This window comes from Tinamus guttatus, unplaced genomic scaffold (genome assembly GCF_059628265.1).
Source record: "Tinamus guttatus ecotype Peru unplaced genomic scaffold, ASM5962826v1 Tinamus_guttatus_pri_ptg000242l, whole genome shotgun sequence".
Taxonomy (NCBI): domain Eukaryota; kingdom Metazoa; phylum Chordata; class Aves; order Tinamiformes; family Tinamidae; genus Tinamus; species Tinamus guttatus.
In genome coordinates this window covers 5,993,623-6,019,259 of record NW_028288776.1, presented here as the reverse complement: position 1 = coordinate 6,019,259, position 25,637 = coordinate 5,993,623, and the positions used below count along the sequence as shown (strand labels likewise).

The window sequence follows — 25,637 nt, the reverse complement described above, 5'->3', positions numbered from 1 at the left end:
ACCATACCCTAACTTCAAGGCACCTATACCTGTCTGCCTCCAAAACCAGTGCTCCTAGCAAGTCTGATCACTGGCCTTTTTTTTTCTGGGCTACACATTCAGACATAGGTCATCTTTACTATAAACACAATTTACATTTCAAGACACTATCTTCCAGGGCTAGATGACCCTACAAGCTACAAAAGCACTCAGCCCTCTTGGAAACAGACAGAAATACAACTAAGTACAATGTAAAGAGTGCTGGTTATATATCTATACATGGTTATCAGGAGCAAGGCAAATCCCTGCCTCATTCCAACCAGGAGTTTCTGATATACACTGGTTTTTACCATGTACAGTCTATTCTATGGAGGCATTTCTGCTCGTCAGAGCTGATTGCTGCAAGTAGCTCCTGCTAGGAAGGAGTGGGACGTCTGGAAACAGTGGCTCCACTCAAGTCTCGTAATACCCAGTTAAAGACAAAAAAGAAAGAGCAAACTTGCTCCAAGCTGGTGCAGAATTGTCAAAGCTGTCCTGATTACCACAAGATCCACATTTGCTGCTGCAATTAGTGATCTTTACATGGCAATGCACAATGCAGCAGAAAAACTCCATGTACTCCTAGGTCACTGCTTTGTCCCCAGCGTGTACTATACTCTCTCCTTTAAAAACCTCACCTCCTACATCACAGGAGTCGTGCAACCCATCTAAAAGGTTCAGCAAAAGGCCGAGCCCTTGCTCAGCCTTCATAAAATTAAAGGAAGCAGGTGGACACATTTAAGAAGAAGTCTCCACTCATCTCCTCAGTCCCACATACAAGCACCTGGCTTCATTTAACCTTTACATTTGACTTTTCACTCCTTTATCCATCATTCAACAAGCACAGGTGCTTAGTTGCCCTCTTATCCTCTCAGCTTGCAACCTGACTTAGATTTACTAATGTGGAGAGAAAGGGTTGAGCTTTTATTTAGAATCTAAATTGTAGACCTTCTGATGTAAATCTTAGTGGGTGGCTTAGTACAAATGGATGGAAACCATTCTCCTGCTACTTTGTGAACAGTTGGAGCCTAACAAGGGGCTATAAACTGGCTGACTTCGACATATTTTAACTTGGTCCAAAGAACTGCAAATCACCAGATTATGGTGATTAGGAAGAGCCCTTTGCTACTAACTGACAGTGGGATGACTTGGGAGAAGGGCTGTAAAAGCTTTCTCCTGTTCCGAACAGTCGCCCCCGCGTCCTGAGCGACACAGTGAAGCAAGGAACAGCTCACAGGAAAAAATGACAGCAGAATCTGCGTGGTCTTTCTGTCCAGATTACTGCCCACCTCACGTACGTTGCCAGAAGACGAGACGATGATTCTGCCTGTGCGTGTGTCCCATTCACTCCTCGGTGCCCAATGTAAGAGAAGGAGACCAAGCTAAATGTCACCTTCTGTGTACTTCAAATTCTTGCACTAATTCCTTCTTTCTTCCACCTTAGCTAAGAATTTGCCATTTGCTACCACATTCCATGCTTGACTAAATTTCAGAGAGATGAATCAGTTTTATTTCCTTTGGTATGATATCAGTTATCTCACTAAGGAAAAATACCAGCTCAGACTATGTCAAAGCAGTTTTGATGAAGTTGCACTGCAGTTTACCTCACTTTTCTCATTTACCATCATAATATTTTGTTACTCTTGTTTCAGAATCTGCTATAAAGCTTTGCATTTTATTCAAGTCAGATTAATGGGTCTGTAACTCCCTAGATCACATCCCCCCCCCTCCCTCCTACACACACTCTCTTTCTCGCTCTCCATTAGTACAGGTATTATGTTTGTTAATCTCCAGTCACCCAGAACACCTCCCTCACTTGACAGATTTATTACTAAGAGTTATGACTAGACCTGTGATTTCACATATCAGCACGTTTTTCCAGGATTCTGAGATGGCAACAATCCAACTCTGGAGCGAAAGCAGAGTCCAAGCTTTGGCTGCGGTCATTTCCACTTCCACACCAATCTCTTTCTTTTATTCAGCTTCATCATTCACAGTGAAACTGAGGCAAAGCTTTCATGACATTCAGGGCACAATACAGAGGTGTTTAATCATTACTGTATCTTCACTCATGGAGGCTTCCCGAGATCCTATGCTGCACAGTGCTCAGTTCTTCCTCTCCTAAATGAGAACTGGAATTCTGAGGAATGCTGCATATGTATGATCAACGGTGCTTGCTTGAACTATCTAGGGGATGTATTTGAGGGCAGATCTAGCATTATATTTCACTGGTTCACCACCTAAGGGCATCACTAAGGAGGCAGCTTTTCGAAAATGTGCTCCAAAATGGAGGTGAAAGCGAGATCATAGGAGATAAGACATTCCCAAATAGTTGTGAAAAATGATTGAGAAGAATGCCCTTTCCCTTCAACACAGTCATCACCAGTAACTTAAACGTTTGAGTGCTTTTGTTTTTTCCTCCATCTTAGTTAACATGTCCATACTAATATTTATCATCACTAGTGAACACTTAATCTTTGCCTGTGTAGCACACCTTCTGATATGGAAATTAAAAGTATGAGAAGAAAACTGCAATGCCAAAGACTCACCTGACAACAACATCATAGTCATCAATTTTTAACCCCAACGACTTATTTGCAAGTACTCCACCATTTCCCACAATAATACATCGTCGACAGCTGAGACTGTGGAAGAAACACATGGAAGAGGTGATTTTTGTAATATGACTTCAAACATACAGACCTGCTTATAGTTAGTTTGTAACTATCCAAGAATTGCAGGAAACCTTTTGGAATACTAAGAATTAAGGGGAAGACAGAGATACACTTGCTCCCCAGCTCACCCCATCGTGCCTGGGCATTACATGGAATAAACTTCTTTCAACACTTCACACCACGCGTGGCTTAATGAGATGAGCTGTCAGGACAGGCAGCTTCTCTCCCCCCACACCCGAGTCTGATGGGCTCAAACCAAACCCATCTGTTTACTTAAAGCTCCTCATTATCCATTTAGCATTGAAACAACAATAAACTAAATGCTAAGGAAGGAAGTCCTCTTTCTAAAGCAATTTTCTGAGTGCAGACAGACCTTGCCAGGTTATCTGGCGTATGCTCACCTTGTTAGTGCAAAATTGCTGCAGTTATCAAGAGACTTCAAGAGACGGAAGAACACTAAATGGACAGAAAAAGGAACCTCCTCCTCCCACTGCATCCAGTAGAAAACACACAGAGACATAATGGGCAAGGAAGGGGAAGAAAAATAACCTTAATTAACAAAGAAACAGAAAGAAAATAAAAGAGAATGGTTTCTTGTGTAACAGTGAGTCACAAAAACTCTCTGCAGCGGATGTTAAAAAGTGATTTCGATTTGAAGACTGAGAGAGGACTTCTTTCCAGCCATCTAATCCCAAACGCAGCTGGTTCTTCTGGCAACGTGCCTCCATCTCTGGTAGTTCACTGAAGGAATACGTGTCTGCAGAGCCTTTTTCGGAAAGGGTCCAAGACAATCTGTTGTTTGGAGCAGATCTCCGGGCTAGGCGGCCTTCCTGGTCCCAGGCACAGCTGACTGGTCTCTTCTGTGCTCTCCTCTGGCCTTGCTGCGATCAGTCTGAAGAGCCAGCAAGAGGGAAGCTCTGCTTATGTGAGGTCTGTCTTTTCAGAGCAGGGCTGGATTACACTTTAAAAACTCAGCTAAGCCACTGAGGCTTAGCCCGTTGACAGAACCATTAGCTGGAGATATGCATGAAATTAGCGGTACCCAAGAAATGCTCAAGAACAGCTTCCCAAGCCTAAGTAAACCTGTGCTTTCCAAAAGAGATCTCCTTGAGGAGATAATTAATCCAGTGCTCGTGTCTCTAAGACCAAAGAGCTGTGGATGCTTGTGATAAAAAAAAAAAAAAAAAGGGCAATAGAAAAATAACCTCAGACAATGGTACAGGAAAGAAAAAAAAAGTTATAATTCTGGTGACAGGAGGAAAGCAAAGACTTGATTCGAGCAGCCTGCATGTTGTGGCAAGGAGGGAAAGGAAAGAATCTGTCCCAAATATAAGCACCTGAGTGACAGCCATTACAACAGCTTTGTCAAAAACTTCAAGGAAACAGGGCTGCAAGAAGGGAAAAAAGGCATAGCTCATAGCTTCAGCTAGGTGAAGCTTCAGATGACAACAGGCTGTTCGGATGATTACAATAAGCCGGTGTGATCTCCTAAAGAACAGACTGCTGGGTGAAACACTGGAATTTCTCTCTCCGGTTGTCTCTGAGCCATAACTGCTTTTTAAAAAAATATCCTGTTGAAATTCAAAGGCTACAAGTGATGGAGACTCCCCTCTCTCTCTTCCCTTCTTATTGTTATGGTGCTAACTTCTACCAAGTTTAAATACAGATGTGCTCATTTCAGCCTCAAACCACTTAATCGCATTCTTCCCCGTTCTGCTAAATTAAAGCACCATCTACTGTCAGCAGCCCCGTCCACATCTGCATGTGATCCACCCACCGACAAGCCAGTGTGTGTAAACATCTGCCTCCGGGCGGATAATCAGTCACGGGACTGGTGAGCATCAGCCTCCACGTATGAGGCAAAAGAACCAGTTCTGCCAGCCAAAGCCCTTCCATCAGCCTCTCTTAATGGCCCTGTTCCACTAGAGCACTGGAAGACTCAAAGTCCCTTCTAAATATTCTCTTGACCAAGTGGAGCAAGTTCCTCACATCTCTTATGGGATGGCAACTCTCCTAGATCTTGAGTCACACTTGCAGGACCTCTCTGAACCGTTTTCAACTTCTCCCAAAATTTCTGAAGCACTGACTCTGCAACACCAGTATGCGGAGCTAATGCTGCTCAGAGCAGGGTCCCTTTTATACAGAAATTTTATATATCTTGGCTTGATGTTCTTTTTATAGTCATTGGTTTGCAGAACATAATCCTCACATTATAAGCATGACCTGTGTTCTCACCTCTGAGATGCCAAGCTTTTGACTTGGCTCCAGTAAGGAATGAGCTGATCCAAAAAGGTCCAGACTGATCAGACCCTCCTACTCCTTTCTGCTCTGCTCTTTGGCTGTAGCAAACTTTTCTAGAGTAATTTTACATTTCCTGCAGATCACTATTAACCATTGAGAATACTTTTCAGTGAGATTAAACCAGAAGTTATCACTACAGAGTTAATTCCCAACCCTGACAATAACATTTTAAAACAGTGTAGCATATCAGCTTTATAGGAACAGGCTATATCTACAGTGACATTTGACTAGGGAAATAACAAACACTTATCTTAAAAAAGGTTGCCTTTTAATAAGGTTGCCTTATTAAAAGGTTGCTAGTTCAATTAAAAAATATTACATCTGCATGACAAGATTCCATTTCCATAAAACCCAGGCTAACTAGCATCGATTATGCTGCCATTCTCACTGTGTTCCAGATCAATTTTTCCAGGATATTCTTCTGTAAAACCAAGCTAATCTACCAACAGCTACCTCTGTCATCATACATATTTCTTTGGGAATGGCACAGCATTTGCTGTTCTACCCAACATTTCAAAAAGTGTTACAAAGCAAACATTAACAGTAGAAAGAACTCCTTACTTAACTCTTTAAATACTGGCCAGTACTTACTGACTTAAAAATATATAATATTATCATTTAATATCCTCACGGTTACTGATAACAATGCCCTAAATATTTCACAGTTGCAGCAAAAAGGGACAGCCTCATATTTCTCTAAAAAGAGAATGAAACAAATAGTTAACTGAATCGTTCTGCCTCTTTTTGTCATAACTGAAGCTGCGCAAATATGGCTATTACGTCTGAACCATTGTTATACCCTGCTGGTCCCAACATATTTAAATATTTCCTCTTCTTTCTTTAAACCTGCAGATCATAGATTTTTCACTGGTATCTTATGGACACTAAGGCCTTATCTTTGATCTTCTAATTGCTTGCTCTTCTCACAAAAGTTCTTTTCATACTGTAATCGCAAAGCCTGATGCCTCTGCTGGGCACCCAAAAGGCAGTAGTCAGGTGCCAAAGCCATTCCTCAGATGCACATGATGAGGACACGGTCAGTCTTCAACTCTGCCTGGGTTCTGCATGTCAGGTACAGAGCAGTCAGGAATTTTCAGATCATCAGGACAGAAGCAGAGAGGAGAGCTACCCTGGCTTCCCCAGCTTTGGCAATCACTGTGTGGAACAGCGAGAAGGCAGAAGACAACCAGACCCTGTTGCCACTGCAGAAGGGACACATCTGGCAGAGACATCAAGCACCTGAGCTCACATCCCGACCAGGACCCCTTCACCGTGAGCACAGGCTGGCGGCTGAGCGTGGCGCACGCAGCTGGCAGCGCACCGCTGGCCGCAGGCAAGTCCCTGGCTAGAGACACGCACCGTGCGAGATCAGTTAATCAGCTCAATTGTTTCTCCCCAGAGACGTGCAAACACCTTTTTGCGTGTTTACATAGTATGTCAAAGCCGTATTTCCTTACCAGAAGTGCTCAAGTACTGAAGCACTTTGGACACAGCCCAGGTTCCAGTTTGCTACCAGGGTGGTATGAAGGCGGGTCGTGAACTTTCCCCACCAGAGCCCCCAAAGCCCTAAGCTGAGAGCCTGAGCCAGATGTGGAGCCTCTGACACAGATGCTTAGAGGGGTCTGAGTTCATCTACGTGAACAACGGGGATTCACACTGATCTTCTTGAACAATGTTGCACTGTAAACACGTGTATGCATTTATATCAATTGCTACTTCCTCTTCCTCTCCAACATCAAAGTGCTTTAGGGATTTGTTAGGGGAAAATAACCCACAAAGCCTTCCTTTAATAGAATTTCACAACTCTGGGGAAAGACATAACTGCATATTAAAAAAAAAGAAAAGAAAAAAGAAAAAAAAAGCCTCAAGGGGAACTGGTGTTCTGAGAGGCTTAGCAGGTGCTGGTTTGATCTGGCTGCTCCTACTTGAAATGGTGCAGGCAACCTGAAGGAGAAGGAAACACAAACCTCCTCTCCTGCTCTGCCTATTTGTTCCTCATTCATCACTTTATGCGCTGTTTTAGCAAAGACATCTCAGTTATAAGCTCAAATTCACACTTTGTCTTCATCACCACATTGAAACAATATCAATATAAAAGACTGAATGACCATTTTGTGTATTTCCTGTGAAATTACAAGTCATCATCAGAGAGATTTAAACCGAAATTAATTTAACGGTCAAGTCCACGTAGCAAAAGAGCTCAAAGACTAGAAACCAAGCCCTGAACAATTTGCAGAATGAAGAGGAGAAAACTGGAAGAGCCACTGAAAGATTCAGCAAAAATGTGACGGATATTAACAGGCCTGGAAAAGCCAACAACAGGCAAGAGAACTCTTAACGTGTCACAGGCAAGATGCCTTCTGCACTGGATTTATGGAGGAAGAAACGCTGGCACTGAAGGAAGAGGACCCCTTCTATAGAAAGTCCACTTGAGCTCCAGTGTTCCCCCAAAAAACTCAGACCTGAGTTGCAACTATCCTCCCAAACACAACTGCAACTTCCTCTGCCTCCTGCCTTGCAGTAGCAGCAGGTCCTGGAAGCAGTTCAGGAAGAAGGTGCCATAACAAGGAGACAGGAACAACAACTAAGAATGAACATCATCATTTGCACCCTGTTACAGACATGAACCACAGCATTTGTTCCCATGCCCTCCGGCTGCTGCTAGTCATTAACACATAATGGAAGGATTAGCTGCAGTGAGTTGGCAAAGCTGTTTTGTGGTAATGAAAGATGTACGTGGAAGGATCGAGTTTGCCTCATTACAACACCACGTTGGTACGTAGGTTGTGTGTTGGGAAAGGTACAGCGGGATGCCCTTTTGGCACAGGGATAACCAAGCAAACAAGGTCACCTCCAGGGCTGGGCTTCTGGAGGGGACGTGACAGTAGCATCTCCAAGGAGGAGCTTTGTGGAGGAGGCCAGGGCTGAAAGAGCTTGGGTGGGGATAGGACTGAAGGCTCTCTGCAGATCTGCCGCTATACAACTCTAATCCCCTCTTTCCCTCCTGTGCTCTCACGCACTGCTCTGACCTCACCTCCCCTGCTTCTCCCACCCTTCCCCCAGGAAGGCTGCGCTCAGCATGGGATTACATGAACATTTGCTTCAATAGGATCGCAAGTGCTCGCGCTCCCCACCCTCGCGGCCCTCTCCCGCCCAGGCCGCAATTCCCAGGCTGTGCCAGCACAACGTTTCAGTGGGAGGGGAGCTCTCGAAAACAGGTCACTGAAATGACCTAGGTTAGGAGAAAAACTTTCAAATTGGAATCATTTCAGTGACCCGATTTAGATTTCCCCCCTCCCTTCAAACTACAGCCTGAGAGCAGGAAGCAGCAGCAAGGGTAACTTTTTAAACTGGCTTTGCTTAACTCCATGCTGTGGAGAAGATAAATCTGGAGCTTTTTCCTACTAGGATCAACTCACTAGACTTCAGGGAGCCTAGAAGTGGCAGAGCTCATAAGACCTTCTAGTCTGACACAAGCCATTAAACACCAGCTCATTGTTCCTGCATGGAGGCAACAGCTTGTTCTTGCCGAAAGCATCCTCTAGAAAAAAACATATCTGAACTAGAAAGTAAAATAGAAGACTCTAACATTTCCTATGACTAATGTCCCTCACAGCTGAATTCTTCTCTCTCTCTCTTCTATTTGAATTGATCTTTTCTGCACTCCAAACATAAGGTCTTTTTTCAGCTCTCAAGTTCCCCTCCTGTTGTTCCAAGGGGTGGACAAACACAGCAGGGACTTTAACTAGAGATCAATAAAGGAGCGATGAGAACCTCTAGACCCTGTTCCTAGCAGAAAGGGTCACCATAGAGGGGAACTGTTGACTCTGCCTTTGGGCTTGAGATAACATAAAGATAGGCCCAACAGCTCCACCAGTTCTTCTGAAATCCCAAAGAGCTGTTGCTGTCAGCTGTAATTTGTGAAGCAATCACAGCAGAACCACCATCTGGGAAGCACACCTAAATCTTCATCTATGCTCAACTCATCAGTAAGGTTTCCAGAAGCAGCACTTAGATATCAATATCATCTCCTCCAGTGCCCTAAGCCCTCCTCTGAAATAACCTGTGTGCTGTAATTCCACCCGCCTACTACTTTAGGCTCTCCCTTCATGGCTTGCTACCCTAAGCCTTGCTTGTATCTTCCTCCCACGTCAGCTTCTATCTTTCCTCTTTCAGACCGCTCGCTTGGGACTACAGGAGATGTTCGGCTGTCAGCAGTGTATACAGCAGTTAGAATCAAATAGACAAGGTGCCATCATGATCAAAGACTAGCTCAAGAGATGTAGGAAATGAGACTTCAGGTACCCTCACTTCACTTGAGGAAGGGAGCATGTGCTGCTCAGGGGACAGACATGTATGATGCAACCCATTTGTCCCACTGAACCAGGGAAACAATCTACAGAGATGACAGCAGCTACCAGCAATTCATTCACTCCTATCAACTCAGAAGGTATCCTTAACCCTTTTCCAAGGGTACTTGTGGTCTGCTTGGCCTCAGCTGAGCAGCCTGTAACATGGGGGTGCCAACATACGCAGGTAGCACAACTTCAACAGAAGCTCTGAGCCCCCCACCCTTGTGCTTCAGGCTGGTGGAGGAAACATGTGCTACACATGCAACATCAGTGCTTTGTATCTATCACAGAAGTTCCTGGGGGAACTGAGTTTCCCAAAGATAGCTGTGTGTTTACAGACACAGACGCTGAATTTTGATCCCGTAATACTTCTGAAATATGTTCCTAACATGCTGCTTAGTTCTCCTCCATATTTGGCATCTCAGGGGTTTTAAATATACAATATATTTCAAAGACCTGAGTGTTATAACTTTCCTACCTCTGCACCAAAAACATAAAGAATGAGAAAGCAATGTAAGTAGCTCATATAAGAGTAGCTATTTATCACAACCTTCTGGGAAATGACCCAGTAACCTCAAACAAACTCTGTCCAGGCCTCACAGAGAAGGTAAGCAGCAAGAGTCCATAAGAGTCACTAAGACATGAAGTCTGATTGCAAGAATATTCCACCTTTCCTCTATATCATTAGCATTAATATCCTACGAATAAACTTCTGTAAGAGTCTATGGATTTTAAAACACATTAACATTTTAACCAGAGTTGAGATAAATGCCATATAGGTAAAGCGATTTTGCCTTTTGGACATAATTTCTCAAACAGATCCAAACTCCGAATCCTAATCCTAGCTGGCACTGCTGGCAATACCTACAATGCCCGATCTGCCTATACAATCTCAAAACAATTTAGATTAGCACATAGCTTGCAAAGAACTAAGAATAAACTTCCACGCTGAGAGAAACTGCCAACTCCAATTACAGTGGACAAGCTCTACTGACATGAGATGCGGATTGCTAGGGAAAGGCTAGAAAAGTTTATGAACTTGGTCATGGAAAAGTGAGCAGAAAGGAAGCTGGGCCGGGAAATTAAAACAGCATGTTTGGAAAGCAGGAGCTTTGTTGTTAGCCTGGGTTCAGGGAAGGACCAGTGCTTCAAAAGGAGCTGCACCAGGACTTTGAAAAGATCTCATGTCCCAGCAAAAGCCTCTGACAGCTTCTGAAAAGAACTATGTCTGATCCAGGAGGTGGCACTAAACCAAAACTGAAGGGCAAAGAGAAGGAAGGAAGGAAAAGCAAGGGTGGAAAAGACTACACATCTACCACTCTGAAGTTAATCATAAATATGTCAGGGAGTTTTTGAAGCAAGCTTAACAATAGCAGTATTAAAAAAAAAAAAAAAAAAAGCTTCAATTGAAGTACCTCAGGCCGCAGCATAGCTGCTAGCACATCATCACACAGGCTTGGCCAACACAATCACACATTCCTGACTTAAGAGCGAAATATTAATAAAACATTGTTAAAACAAGCCAGTCCCTCCTTTCTCTCTAAAGGGGTTCCTATGATCTTGTTGCTTTGTCAGAGTAGCAAGAAAAGAATAACGCATTTATTGAAACCAGCTATCTGAGACCAGCTATTATTGAAACCAGCTATTGACTAATATGGTGACACCATATTAAATAAAAGCTTAGAAAACAGTTGAAAGTAAATGCTTTTTTTCTTCTGTTTGACCTGACAAAGGCTTCAAGAGCTTACAGACTGACTGCAAAGAGGACTCTGTTTTCAGCTCCTGACCTGGCCCTAAAGTACAGCCAATCTCTGGCAAAATTTATTTAGGCCATGTGGAAAGTAATCACTATTACCCCTTCTACTCTAAAAGGTCTCATCTTACCTGTCAAGAGCTGGAGTCAGGCGATAATCTTTGGTTGCTGACAGGATGGCTTTGATCAGATTATCTGGAGAGAAAGGAAGAAGGCATTAGGAAGAAGTTCTTAGTTGTAATGGAGATGAAAACCAAAGTGGTGTCAAGTAGTCTGAAGCTGTTACTCCGAGGAACTGTAACGAGGCTCATGTTAGGAGAAACACTTAAACTTACAAATTTCTATTTTCTCTGGGCAATGATATTTACATAAAGAGAGAAAGAGAAATGAAAATCCTTGTACAGTTTAAGGCAGTGGTTTTGCATCCACTTCCATGACACTGCAGCCTCACAAACACGTGAGGCATGGAAAAGCCAGTGTCACTGTCAGTGCTTGCTTTCACACAAGTAACTAGGCAGCTGGGCAGTGACCTGGATACAGGAACATAAGAAATTAAACTTCTTTATTGTGCTGGGTTAGTTTTAGCTCAGGTTCAGTTCCTCAGTCTGGCTTTTCTCTTGGCAGAAACTACTTAAAAATCATAACAGCAGCCTAAAGAAATACCCATGGAGCCACAGCCTACACTGTGTGTGCGTACACCATACACAGTGAACGCTGCCGCAACCAGATGGTACAAGTTAAGCAAAAGTAGACAAGTGTCCAAATAAAATCTAGTAAGTAACAAAGTACAATGATCATACCTAAATAATTCTGTAATAATTCTGTAAACTATGGAAACTGTGGAGTCTGCTTCTCTCTAGATTTTGTCCTTCGTCCCTGATTTCTCCACCTTGTCCCCCACAAAGCTCCCAACTCTGCCACCATGTCCTGCAACCCTCTGGCTAGTCTGGTTTTAGAGATGGACCATTCCCTCTTCCTAGGTTTGAATCTGGCTTCTAATAGCTACATTTACACTGCAAAAGACTGTGAACCATCAACCTCTTTCCACCCTCTTCATGAAATTATAAATATTTATCATACGCTGCCCTGCAGAGTGCTGGCTAATTAGTTCAAAAGTTCTTTGGGAACAATCAGTTGAAAGGAGTGAATAAACTTCATTTAAGAGGGACTAAAAATGATTCTGCAACACTAAAAAGATCGATATCTAGTGATTGGTTGTAAAGAGCATAACATAATTTGTCTGAGACACAGTCCTTACTGCATTTGGCACAATTAGGGGACTCCCATTAAAATAAGTTCTGTTCTTATTTACTACCTGCATGACATTACTCTGTAGAAAAAACAGGCCGAAGGATAGATAGAGAAGCTGGATAACGTCAGTATGCCATGAAACTTAGAACTTGAAAACAAACAGGTGAGACACAAGGCAGGGGAGCAAAGGTGACAGACAGAAAACCTCTGATGGCTACTTGTAGACTTTTCTGACTTAGACTTTTAGGATTATTTTTGATATGGCATTCCTGATGGCCCTGGCCAACCACAGTTACAAGCTAGGCTCTGTGATTGCTTTCAGAAGGTCACACTTTAGAGTAGGGCAAGGAAAAGAGGTTATTTATAGGGCAAAAGCAATTTATATTGCTATCAAAAATTGCTTTTTTTCATTTTGCCTCATTTGAAGGACTCCTCCTGCCACATTGGCAGCAAAACTCCCTCTTCAACAGGAATGTTATTTCCGAGTCTTCTGCAACAGCAGTAGGTTGCTGTGACCTTTAATGGCACCATGCCACAGTCCTCTCCTTGGCCCGTCCCATGCACTCACTTTTACTGGACAGTGCATGTTGCTGTGGTTGTTTTCCCACACATTCTCCCAGGAAAAACGATCAAAGGATTGCATCTCACGGGCTGCAGCCTCCTATGGACCAAGCTTTTCTTGTGCCAGGTTTGCTCCACCAGCCAACAAGCAACACCCTGTAGTTATTCCAAGTAATGTTTGGAGGCCTATTGTCATATGATACTAAAGAGCACACTGGACACAGCTGCCTAATGCACTCAAATAATTCTGTTTTGCTCATCTTGCCCCCTAATTTGAGAAGGTTTACGAATTAAGCATGACTACTTCAGGCCTGGATACTGCAGCATTTGGGATGGGGATACTTCCCTTCCCCATCACGTGGGGGGAAAACACGAAACAAACAACAAAATCAGACATGTAGTACAGATTCTAAAGAGCCAAAGGGGAGGTTTTTTTCAGCCGCCCCCACAGACTAGTATATGGCATCCATTAAAAGTTGCACAAATCAGAGTGTTAATGTCCAAAACTGCTGAAACCCAGTAAAAGACAGTCTTTCACTGCCAAGTGACTTGTACCAGGTACAAAAAGGGCAAAGATGCCCTCAGTGTCAATTTGCCCCATCTAACATCCTCACTGGAAGTCAGGAGCAGGAACCACGAGCACAAAGAGGACAAGCAAATAGGCTGGGCAGGAAATAAGCACTTTTTTATGCATCTGGAGCTCTTCTAGAGATGGACATTATTGGTGTTGATGTGGGCACTTACAGTTGATGTCTTGCTCACTGGCAATAAGACACAAGTAAAGGCCAAGATCTCCTTCAGAAGGAACTTCATAACCTTCCAGGGTAAGGTCCGAAGGATCAGCAGATCCTTCTGTGGCTGACACATGGCCTTGAACAAAAACAACGAAGATACCTCCAGCAGAAACCAGTGGCAGCATCTTTCAGCACAGCTGGACAAAGGCGGAGAGCTACCTGGAATCATCATGGCAAGGACAGACAGCTATCTGCAGGAAGCAAAGCACTTTTTATGTCCAGATTATGGCTAAGAAAGTCAGTCAGTCATGTGCAAGTTAATTATGCAGCATTCTTTCTCCTGGACAAGTAAGAAGGTGAAGGAGTGCTGAGCATAATCTGCCTTGTATACCCACACACTGAGGAACAATTATGGGTGCAAGAGCATGTTACAAAAGCTAGACAAATTTTAAAAACTGCACTATAGAACAGTGGTAGAAAGATGCTGAAGTTCTATACCATTTATATTAAATCAGTATCTGATTTATCAGCAAATTAGATCTCCAGCAGAGACCACAAATGCTGCATCTCATTCACAAAATACTTTTATTTGCATGGGACAATAGTGGGAACGGCTCTGGGATGGGCAGAGTCTCAAGGAAGAAGGACGGAACTAACAATTGCTACCTACTTGCATTGAACACTACGAAGAATGAAGGACTGCAAGCAATCCAAAATCACTCTGTCGGGGGAGCACATTTGGCTCCTCATAATCACTTTTCTCCATCAATCTTAATAAACAAATAAAGAAACCAGCTGAGTATGGCCCTTCCTTCAATATGGAATGGCCCTTCCCTAAAAGTCAGGTTGTTCTAATCCAGCAACAGCTACACAAATCATGTGGCTCTTTTGCAGGCTGTTTACCGTGGTTGTGACGAAGCCCTGGCACGGAGGCAGGGCCGATGCCCGCGTGGCTACAGACCAGACCTGCTGCTGGATGCGGCTCTGCCCTGCGCACCGGGGCATCGAGGAGGAGCCAGGAGGGGCCTGAGCCTACGTGTTCCAGGGGTTACCGAGGAAAAATCCCTCCCGTTACAAGCAGCAGGTGTGTGTGCAGGCTGCGTGCTCGCTGCTATCACCCGCATGGCCCGGGCACACAGCCAGCTCAGGAGACACAGCCCGAGCTCCACAGGTCTCATCCTCAGAGGACTGTTTCCAGGCTAGGAGACACTCAGCTACTTATGTACATGCACTGCCTCTCTGCCATCCATTCCCCTCCACCCACCGGCAGGGATCAAAGCGGGATTCAGCCTGGAAAGCCATTCTGTCTCTGGCCGCCTCTTAGCCACCAGCTAACTCCACAGGCTGTTTTGTGAAAGACACACTTCTTGCTGGAAACTGAATTCAAACATCAAACTCATCTCGTAATGAGCATCTCACAGTCATTCTATGGCCACAAGCTGGGAAATTTCCTGAAGACTGAGCAACCCCCGACCTGCCACCACCTCTCCAGCCATCAATAGCTCCTCACGGCTCAAGCCCAGGATTTCCTGCTTGGGTCCCTTCAGGTCACAGTTTACTGTGCTCCCTGGATCCAACTCATATATGTGCTCTTTAACTCCACTCAAAATACTAGGCATCTGAACATGAACCAGCAGTAAAAAAAGTGGCCTTCATATAATCTTTCAAATCAAAGATTACCGTGTGATAATTACAGGCATATATAAAATATAAAATATAAATATATAAATATGCATGTTCTTGAATTCATCTGTGAGGTCCTCCTTACTTTTTGAGAGCAGCAAATGTCATTATACTCCAGCCAAACTTACTGAAGGTCACAATGCAATTAAATGACATAACTAGGAATAGAAAAAGCCCTTGACTATCAGACAAGAAGCCCCTGCAAGGGCTTTCATCTCCAAATAATCCTCTGGCCTACATCACGTTCTTCACATGTGCCTGCTGACATTTTTAACAACAAACTAAGGAAACGGACACCAAAACTTGCCATTTTCACCCCCACTCCTCCCCATTATTAAATAAAGAATACATTACAAGGGCAGGTCATTTATGGCTGTTTTTTTCCTAGTCATAGTTTCTCTTTTTTGTAGTTTTTCTTGTCACAGAGAAATTAGTTTATTGTGGAGAGAGGAACAACAATTAATTCATTTGTCTACTGACCACTCTGCTCGCTGTATTACTACACAAGCAGAGCAAAATGCCTCTGCACATTCCCTCCCTCTCAAAGCAGCAGTTGACTACATTTATCTAAGAACCCTGAGGTACCACGACATATCCTATCAGTCTTTCCTTATAGCATTGGAATATTCAAGTACAACTCAGGACCTCACAATTTCTCTGAACTCAACACATCATGACTTTAAGCTGACCCTGAAATTTTCAGACATTTGGGAAAACTGAAAGTAGATAGTTAGAAATTAGGCAGGCAGTGACCACACAGTGAGAACCGGCCTAGGTCTGAATTCTAGTGTTTTTATGTTGAAGAGTGGAAACTTTCACTGTAAATGTCAACACCACTTCACATTGTTGTTTCCAATGCATAAGCTTCTTGCTCCTATCATTAAAAAGAGATGGAGACCTTTTCACTCCACAGAGCTTCCTGCAGGCATCTCATAAGATCAACCTTCTGCCTGCTTTAACAATAAGCAAATTGGGCTGTTCCTGCACCTTCAAATGGCAGAGGGAAAAGGCTCTGATTTTTAGAATTGTCCATACCAGCCATTTTCCTCAAACCCAACAAGTCTATATATCCTTACTGCCAGCAGTGAGCATTTGAATATCGTGTATTGCGGTCAGGGAACAGAGCATCTCGCGGGTCTGAGAGCCAAGGTCACTGCTCACCTCCACAGCTGGTCAACTCCGTATCTCCGTATTTCCACATCTGCATAGGCTCCATATCTCTGGCCGTCACTTGCACAGGGCACTGAGCATAAGCTGCAGCTTTTGGGAATAACCTGACTACAGTCAGGTTAATAGATATCCCTCAAGGATACCAGCCTCCTCTCCATATAGATCACTGAACTGAAAGTAGCAGAACATCTACACGCACATCTACACAGATTCATGAGATAAATTAACTAACTCCATCAGCGCTAAGGGCAAAAAAAGCAGTATTTTTAAACAAGATGTAAGCAAAAAACAGCTTATACATTATTTACCCTATCAGAAAGCTTACCCCCATATAGCCTTCTTCAAGACTTTGCTCCTTAAGGGTTTTGCCCCTCCTGGGAGCACGATGAGTAACACTCTACACAAGGATTGCCACCACGGGGCCAGCATGAGGCCACAGACCCAAGGCACACACTGCCCAGCTCCCTCTCAGAACAACCATGCCCAGCTGGAGCCAGGCAACTTTATTTTGGTATTTTAACTAAGATTAAAAATGGTATTTTAGCCAAGCTGCAAGTGCGGTAAGCAAAGCAGTCTTTGAAATTTCCTGCACCATTCCTTTTTAGCAATTAACTACTTTCTTTCCCCTCTGCGTGAGGTCTACACAGGAGAAAGCAGCTACAAAGACTCCTGAGACTCAGAAACACATTGCTAACATGTGAACTGCCTTTAAAGACAGTTAACTACAAACTGCAGAATTCTGTCCTCAAAAGCTCTTGTGTGTAAATACAAGAGAATGGTTTCCCAAGGTCATTAGCTGTGCCAGGTCTAGGTGGTTTACTTCGGCTATACTTCACTAGCAACAGGACTTCAAAACAAATACTTCTTTTGATGGTTTTTAATGCTGTTAGGAAAACACACATCTAGTGTTTCGCAGATCCAAACCAATAAAAAAAAAGAAAAAAAGAAAAAAAAAATCAAATGCCAGAAAAAAAGATCGAAGAAGCATATCCCTCCTTAACAGTTTTGGGAAACTGAGGATGTGTTAAATTTAAACTCCAGAAAGCCCTTAAAGTCTTTTAAAAATACACATAAATAAAATATACAAAAAATGAACTCTCTTGATTTATATCGCAGCTTTAGAGCCTTGAGCGATTTTTTTTCAAGCTTTTATTCACAACCAAGATTTTGTTTTTTCAGGATACAAGCTCAGTTTCCAACATAATCCCAGGGCTGGGAGAGTTGGAACATTAATTTAAAAAACAATTATGCCAGAAAATAGGCAGCATTTTGCAGTAATCTTGCATTAACCAGTTTGATGTGAACTCTTGTATGATGCACAGGAAGCAATAAAGTCTGTAGAAACAGGCTAACTCATGCCAAATGAAAATGGACCTTGAAAGATTCACAATGTGTCATCCAAAGACAAGTGGGAAAACAAATACAGTTGTTAAAGAGGACTGTTCTTCCCTTTGTTGCTGCATTTTGATGGCCCTTCTCATGTGCCCAGGAGATGTCTTCAAGGTCAAAAAGCCCACCAACAACTATAGTGCTTCTGTAAGACTTGGCAGAAATTGCTGTTAAGATGTAGCACTTCAGAAAAGAGCAAGAGAATACTTGTTCTTCCCTGTGGAAGGGAAAAGACAAGGCTAATATCCACATCTCAATCACACTTCAGCAATCCTGGAAACCTTAACACAGAATCACCCAATTAATCGCAAGTTCTGGGTGTGAGCTCCCCCTTGGGCACTTTTCCTTCCTCAGTAAGTTGGGATAGGGATGATTCAGCACACTCAACAGCAAAGGATCATTTGATTGAACTAAGGGACTCTACTTTTATCAAGCGAATGTTACAGAGCAAGTGTTGATTTAACTTAAAAATTCACAAAATAACTTTGAGAGACCTCATTTAGTAAGGAAAGCTGATTCTCTACCTCTTCTGAATTCAACATTTCCCTCCCTCTAGTCTTACTTAATTTCTTGAGGCTATAAAATTAGCTATCGTCCCCAGAGAAACAGCAACATCTTTATAGATACATTCCCAAGTGATAATGGCAACTATACCCAATTTTGGTCAAATGTAAAATTCTAGTACAATTCACTTCAGAAATCTGTCTCAATCACCCTGGAGAAGAAGTAACAATCTTGTATTAACACCTACTTGGTACAGAATCAACAGGCATATGTGCGCTTTTTGCTTTTTAATTAAGGACAAAAGTATGAAGAACAAAAAGAAGGTTTCACAACAGGAAAACCAGCCACACAGAGAGAAGCCATCAAAATAATGACAAAGTTGGAGAACTCAAGCAGAAAAGAGATAACCCCAGAAGAACCAGTCAAAAGAGGGGGAAGGCGTTTACACATAGTACTACAGCCTTTATAAAAAGCTCCAAGAGTAGGTTGGGAAAGACCTACTTTTCTGATAGTTTTAATTTGGGCCAGTTGTAAATTTCAAGTGTGATGTCCAAACAAATATGTTTTCTCAAAGATAAAATACTGCTTAGGCCAAGAAAGTTGATGGGGAAGAAAGAAAACTATGCAAGAACAGAACATGAAGGAAAAGAAGAGAGATTTTCTCCTGATAGCAATTTGACGTGCCAACATTTGCACGCCTGAAAATTCTACATTTTCACTGAAGGTGAATGACCTCTGTCCCAAGAGACTAATGAAAGCACAGCTAAGCAGCACTGAACTACAGCTCTTCCCAGAAGCACTCACACAAAGGAAAACAACCACATAAAACCCAGTATGAGAACAATCAACCATTGCACAATGCGTCTACTAGGGTTGGTGCTCTGGGCAGGCTTCATTTCTCTGCCACAGAATCACACAGAATGGTTGGGGCTGGAAGGGACCTCTAGAGGCCATCACCTCAAGCAGGGACACCTAAAGCCCATGGCACAGGGTCGCACCCAGGCAGCTTTCAAATATCTCCAAGGAAGGAGAATCCACAACCTCTCCGGGCAGCCTGTTCCAGCGCTCTGTCATCCTCACAGTGAGGAAGTTCTTACTCATACAGAGATTAAACTTCCTGTGTTTTAATCTGTATTATCCCTTGTCTTATCACCAGCCATCACTGAGGAGAATTTGGTGCCATTCTCTTTAAATCCTCTCCTCAGGTATTTGTACATGTTGATAACATTCCCTCTCAATCTTCTCTTCTCCAGCTCACTTAGTCTTTCCTCATAAAATAGATGTTCCAGTCCGTTAATTATCTTTGTATAATTTGTCACTAATTTCAGATGTTCCTCTTGCATCAGGAAGTCTCCTGGCCGGCACTACGTACAGCATCTGCTAAAACTGTAGGACTTCAAAACGTTCTTAATATTCTTCAGTACAGTGGGGAAAATCTCCTTTTGAATCCTTGATGGGATGAAAATTCTGGATAGTGACAAGACAGTCACTCCCTAAGAAATAAATATCCTTTCCAAATGCAAACTGATTTAGAGCCAAAAAGGAGCCTCTCTGCCTGAAAATGATCTAGTTGGAGCAAAGGTAGAAGTACAGACCTATACTCACTGCTCAGCAGTTACTGACTAAATGCACAGAGGAGATACTACAAAAAAGGATCATGTTTGTTGAATTTAAGTGTATGCTATGCCATGTGTTTTTGCTTAAATTCACAATCACTACAGCAACTCTCCCATTCCCATTGCACAGAGAGGATGCCAGATATCAGCTACTCTTCCTCATGAAAGCCTCTTATATGCTTTAAGCCGTATCTAGGGAAAAATCCTATTAACAGTCACTTTTGTTTGCTGCTTATTTCTGAAAACCTCTTTCTTTTGCTTTAGCTACAAAAGGAAATCTAGGGAGAAGGCCTTCTGTGATTAATAATCTAACCAACACAATAAACAATGTTTCTATTGCTTATTCTTTAACAAATTTAATATTGAAAGCATGCTGGAGAATCTCTGGAAGAATATGGACAACATATGCTTATTCATCCCTCCAATAAGCTCCATTGATGGAAGCAGTTACTAGAAAGGGATGCGAATACAAAAGAAGAAATTTCAATTTAAACAGAAAACCTCGCCGTACAACTAGCTAAGCAGGTTGGCATTGCTGCGGCCTCCTTGTTCCGCACAGAAAAGGCTGCCAGAGCGAGCCTGGCTGGTGCTGGGAAAGAAACACAGCGAAGAGCACTGAAACCACAGCGAGGGACACGGCCAGCGGGTTGGGTTGCCTCCCACGGGACATCTTGGCATTTGGAGCTGCAACAACTCGTCATGGTTTGATCTTCCCCGCAACTCTTAAAGTTGGCTAATTCCATTGTGCGCCTCAAGGATTCGCCTCACTTTGCCTATATCCTAATAAATTAAATAGGGGACAAACGAGGAAATTAATGGGGAAAAAAGGAGTGTTCTTTCAAGAAGAAATGCTCAATGCTGAGTCTCCTGTGTTATACTGCACTCATTTTAACATCTGGAGATTGAAGAACTGTCTTTACAATCACATTTTGGGGGCAAGAAAATAAAGGTATCCGCTGAACTGTGTTCAGATGATCAGCATAATGCCTTCTTTTCGATACGTCTGTCTTTAAAGAGCAGCAGTCCTGAAAATTTCGGAGCCATTTCTACTGTTTTACATGTGATATATATAGACATTTTACTCCAAATCAGTGCAGCTCTGTAAACCACACTGCTCAGAAGCTCCTTTCTTTGAAAGGCTGCAAGACTGAAATTGTTCCTTGTTGGCACAGTAACATCAAGTGACAGATGAAAAAGGTCTCTCTCAGCTTTTCCTTTCCAGAGATAAAGCAAGGAAAAAGAGCTACGAGTATGAACTTAAAAACATTTCAGCTAAAAGCCTGAAAAACAGAGGAAAGATTTAATAGTAGAAAGCAGAAATGGAGAAGTATCCTCCAAGCTATTAGAAATATCTTGACTTCAAGCTATCTGAAAGAAGTTTCTACAAGTTTCTTGAAATACACAGAGTTACTAAATGAGTGAATAAGTGAGGCCATCTTGTAATGGTATTTCACAAAAATGTCCTTTTGCAGGTGGTCGAGCTCACAGTAACTTGGAAAGGTTAGGTGATATTCAAATTCCTCAGCAAAATCTTCCAGTCACCAACCCCGTCAGAGCTGGTATCTGTAACACCAAACACCTTCCATGGCACGAATCCTGTAGGAAATCCCAGCTGTTAGTGTGACAGGGCTTTCTAATGCACAGCGCAAAACTCCTGACCCATTTATTCCAACACAGCACGTCTCTCTGCACTTTGTCAACCATCCCAACTGCTCGTTTTCCTTTTCCCATGCACATCCCAACTCTGATAGCCTTCATCTTGCACAAGTGCGTGACTTATCTCCACACTGCCTGCCTTGGTCAGTTGTTTGGATATCATTAGATTGCCCTGAGTGAAAGCCCTAATGAGGTGCTGATCCCATCATCAAATCACTCAGCTCAGCCCGAACGTGTCCCGCGGGTCGCGCAGAGGAGACTGATGCACGAATTCCAAGTGATGTGTAACATGAAAGGGCGCCATTCGCAGCGCTAGGACTCACAGCCTGTCAGCACAGCCATTAGAAATCCTGCGTTGGAGCAATTTATAATTCAACCCTCCCACACACAGAAATTGCTCCAGACTGAAACTTGGCACAAAATTTAGTCCCAGGAGGGCATTAAAAAAAAAAAAAAAAAAAGAACACCATTCAACTGTTTCCGTCCCATGGCTTCAGCTCTCAGCAATTTAAATAATGGCAATTTCTTATTTCTCTCTTTAACTGAGGAAATCCAATATAAAGCACCAGATTTACATAACATTGCAGTGGTGATACAAGCTGGCAACGAACTTGGGAAGAAGGCTGCCAGAGCCATTCCGTCATCCCCTTTTGGTGAATTTGTCCATTTGGATTCCATTTAATGGAATGATTTTTATTAGGTCTAGGTGACCTCATGTGTGACCTGCAAATCCTACCTCCACCCTGGTCAGACAGCCTGCCCTGGCCTCGTACACCTTGTGAGCCTGTTGGAAGCCACCATGCCCTCCTGTGCCCAAAATAGCACTGCCATTTGTGTTGCCATTGTGTTATATTTTATGGTTTCTGCTGATAGCTCTGCTGGTTGATTTAGAGGTTAGTAATTAGGTGCTTAATGAGCTGCAAGAGACTGACAGGACAAGGCAAGGACACATACAAAGAAAAGTAGTGGATTAATGCAAGCCAGAAGAAATTTGTCAGTAAAGTCTTTGTTTTAATCAGAGATTGTTCTGACAACTGCCACATCTGCTTCCAGGGCAAGAGAGGGAGAGACAGTCAGACCCAAGCTTATGGGGGTGCAGCCCCATCTCCAGCAGGTATTTTAACTCCAAGAGGATCCATCTGTGCTCTTGAAAATTAATGGGACTTCTGGAAGTCAGCAGCTAGTCGCTGCAGTGAGTATAACCTTTCTGCCCCAGCACTCTCACCCAGAGGTGCAGGAAGGTGAGCAGCCTGTCTCCCCCATGGAGATACCATCTGCTTCTCTCCTGCCCTGCTGCAGCGGGGCTGAGGTGCAGCCTCTGCCACCGCGCTCCAGCTGCAGGGCTGGGCATCGTAGCAGGTCATCACCAAAGCAAGAGATTCTTCCTATTTGTTACATAAGTCGACAAGCAGCAGACTATAAAGTAATAATACAACCAAATGCTACCAGAGGAAAGTGATAATTTGCACCAGTGGTCAACCCAGGTGTTCCAAAGCTTTAGAAAAAAGCACTGATACCTGTTCATCAAAAAAATACTGACAAATAAGCACTTTAAATCAGCCAGGATCTGTCAGCCAGGACCTACAGCTAAAGTAGTCATTGATATCAAAATACTCCTTCCAGAACACAGTGCTGTCACAGAACCACAAAATGGTTGAGGAAAGGACTCCTAGAGATCACGTAGATCAACCGCTGCTCAAGCAGGGACACCTAGAGCACGTGGCACAGGGTCACATGCAGGTAGGTATTGAAGATCTACAAAAAAGGAGACTCTACCACCTCTCTGACCTCACTCAAAAGTCAAACCACATTGTCCCACAGACTAAACCAAAAGGCCAGCCTAAGCTCCACCCTTCACCTGTGGAAACCCTGGTTTCTCAGGACATCTTGTACAGTGCTAAAAAGCACAGCCTAAAAGATCAACTGGGCATTCAAAACAAAACAAAAGATGGCAGGGCAAACAACTGCAAGAACCACCTTCTTTTTCAAAAGCTGTATCATTTTCTCATACCTTGTCCTTTAATTCCAAAGGGAGGTACAAAGTCCCTGATACGTGCCCATTTCCTGAAGGAATCATCCAAGAACATTGGTGCCGGCTTGGAGAACCTGAGAAAACCAAAACAAGAGAGAAATTAACTCTTAAACTTGGAGGAATAAATTCCCATAGGATCGTTGATGATCCCCATACATAAGTGCTGATTCTACTTCCTCCATGGGAGTAGAACAGTGTGGAGATTTTACTCTTACCGAAAAATGCCTATAGTGGAATGAACTCATCAATATGTTCTGTGACATGAGGACACCCAAGACGCTCAAATCACCATTATGGTGATCAATTTTTCCCAATGATATAGAATGACATACAAACTTCCTAACTATAGTTTGGCTTTTAAATTATCTACAGTATGTTGACAATTAAAATAAGAGTTTAGACAGTTTTACTTTGATACCAAAAGTAATCAACCAATTTATATGCTGTCCATGCCAACACGTGGAAGGGTGTGAGGAACGGCTCCAGGGTAGTCCTTACACTGTTGGTTACATACATGCCCACTATTCAATGTACTGTGCAGGTGCGAATGCAGTGGACAAATGCAGGAGTTACCTGCACTTGGCTGCTCCTACCTCATTCATATGCACACGTGCAGCAGCTATCGTAACAAATGCAAGAAAGGAAACAGAACAAGAGATTAGGAGGCAGCATCAAGCCACGCTGTAGAAAAGCATGTTCAGAGTCGCCTCGGAACATGTTACTGCATGTTCACAATCAGAAAGTGCATCGACTCGACAGCCCTATCACAAGCACAACATATCCCTGATCTGATCTCAACTCAAGACCGCTAAATTAGGTAGTGGTATCGGGCTAAACTTAAAGCACAGATTTAATCCTCTCTTTACACCGGTCTTACAGTCAACAGGCAATTCCATGTAATTATACAGCTGCTTGTACTTGAACAACCTTATTTTGGATAGATTGGTCGGCACTATGCCACAGCCATATATACAGGAAGAGTTTCAGATAGTGGCATAGCAAAGAAATGATGCGACAAATTCTGAACTGCAAATGGCTCAAAATACAGTACGATCGCAGATGCCCTGTAAATGAGAGGTTGCAGAAGGGGGAAGAGAGAGACTGAGTGTTTAACAACCTGAGAGAGGAATGACTCAAACTCACCCATGCATATGGCTTCACATCCACTCATGCAACCTTTAATAGGATAATCTATTACCATAAAAGCAGGCTGCACAGATTACATGGCTGATCTAGAAAGAAAGGAATGTTTTTCTAGAGCGCACAGGAGGACTGAGGACATGAAGGAGTTTATATAACTTCAAGTGAAAGATTACTGCAACTACTCTGGTTACTGCTGTGATGCACAGTTTGCAGGATAACTCTTGTCCTTCAGAAAATGCACACGTGAGCAGACTTTAATGTCCTCTTGAAAGTCAAGAGCTGCGTTCCCTACAGAGATGCTAAAAGATAGTAGAGAGGAACAAAGGAGAGAGAAAATTAAGAACCTATTTACTTCAGTAAGAACTACTCAAGAACACTGCAAAAACGAAGACGCAGGCTGTAAGGTCAGGCTCACTCAAAAGGCAGTTATTTATTCGTAGAAAACATTAACTGACAGGAAGAGACAGTTTACGGTAGTCTGGTATGCAGTAGGGAATGCTCTTTCTAATGATGATTCCTTCTTAGAAGGTGCCTGGTAAAGCCAGGAGAGAGGTCAGATGCTCCCCAAGAGGAGTCCCAAAAAGCATCCGAAACATGAGCAGGGCCAATCTGATGCCTTTCCAATCTATGTTCTGTAGCGGGAGGCCAAAGTGGTGCCCAAAGAGAAGGGTGAAGTGATTACCAGTCTCATTATTGGCTTTACCACAAGTAAACTGAAGAATTTTCTAGTTTGGAACAGTGGCCTTAGGCCACCTGCTATCGTTCAGTAATATTTAACGCTATTGTAAACACAGCCAGG

The 25,637-nt window shown here is 43.1% G+C and overlaps 1 protein-coding gene across 2 annotated transcripts in view; it reads right to left on the bottom strand.

Moving 5' to 3' along the window:
- ST3GAL3 (ST3 beta-galactoside alpha-2,3-sialyltransferase 3) overlaps nucleotides 1-25,637 on the bottom strand; it is a 169,087-nt gene that overhangs the window by 47,480 nt on the left and 95,970 nt on the right. For both annotated transcript variants that reach the window (XM_088526104.1, XM_088526105.1), the window contains 3 exons: nucleotides 23,675-23,769; nucleotides 11,231-11,294; nucleotides 2,568-2,663 (listed from right to left, as the gene is read on the bottom strand). In XM_088526104.1, the coding sequence (XP_088382230.1) occupies nucleotides 2,568-2,663; nucleotides 11,231-11,294; nucleotides 23,675-23,769 (255 nt within the window). The remainder of the gene's footprint in view (nucleotides 1-2,567; nucleotides 2,664-11,230; nucleotides 11,295-23,674; nucleotides 23,770-25,637) is intronic.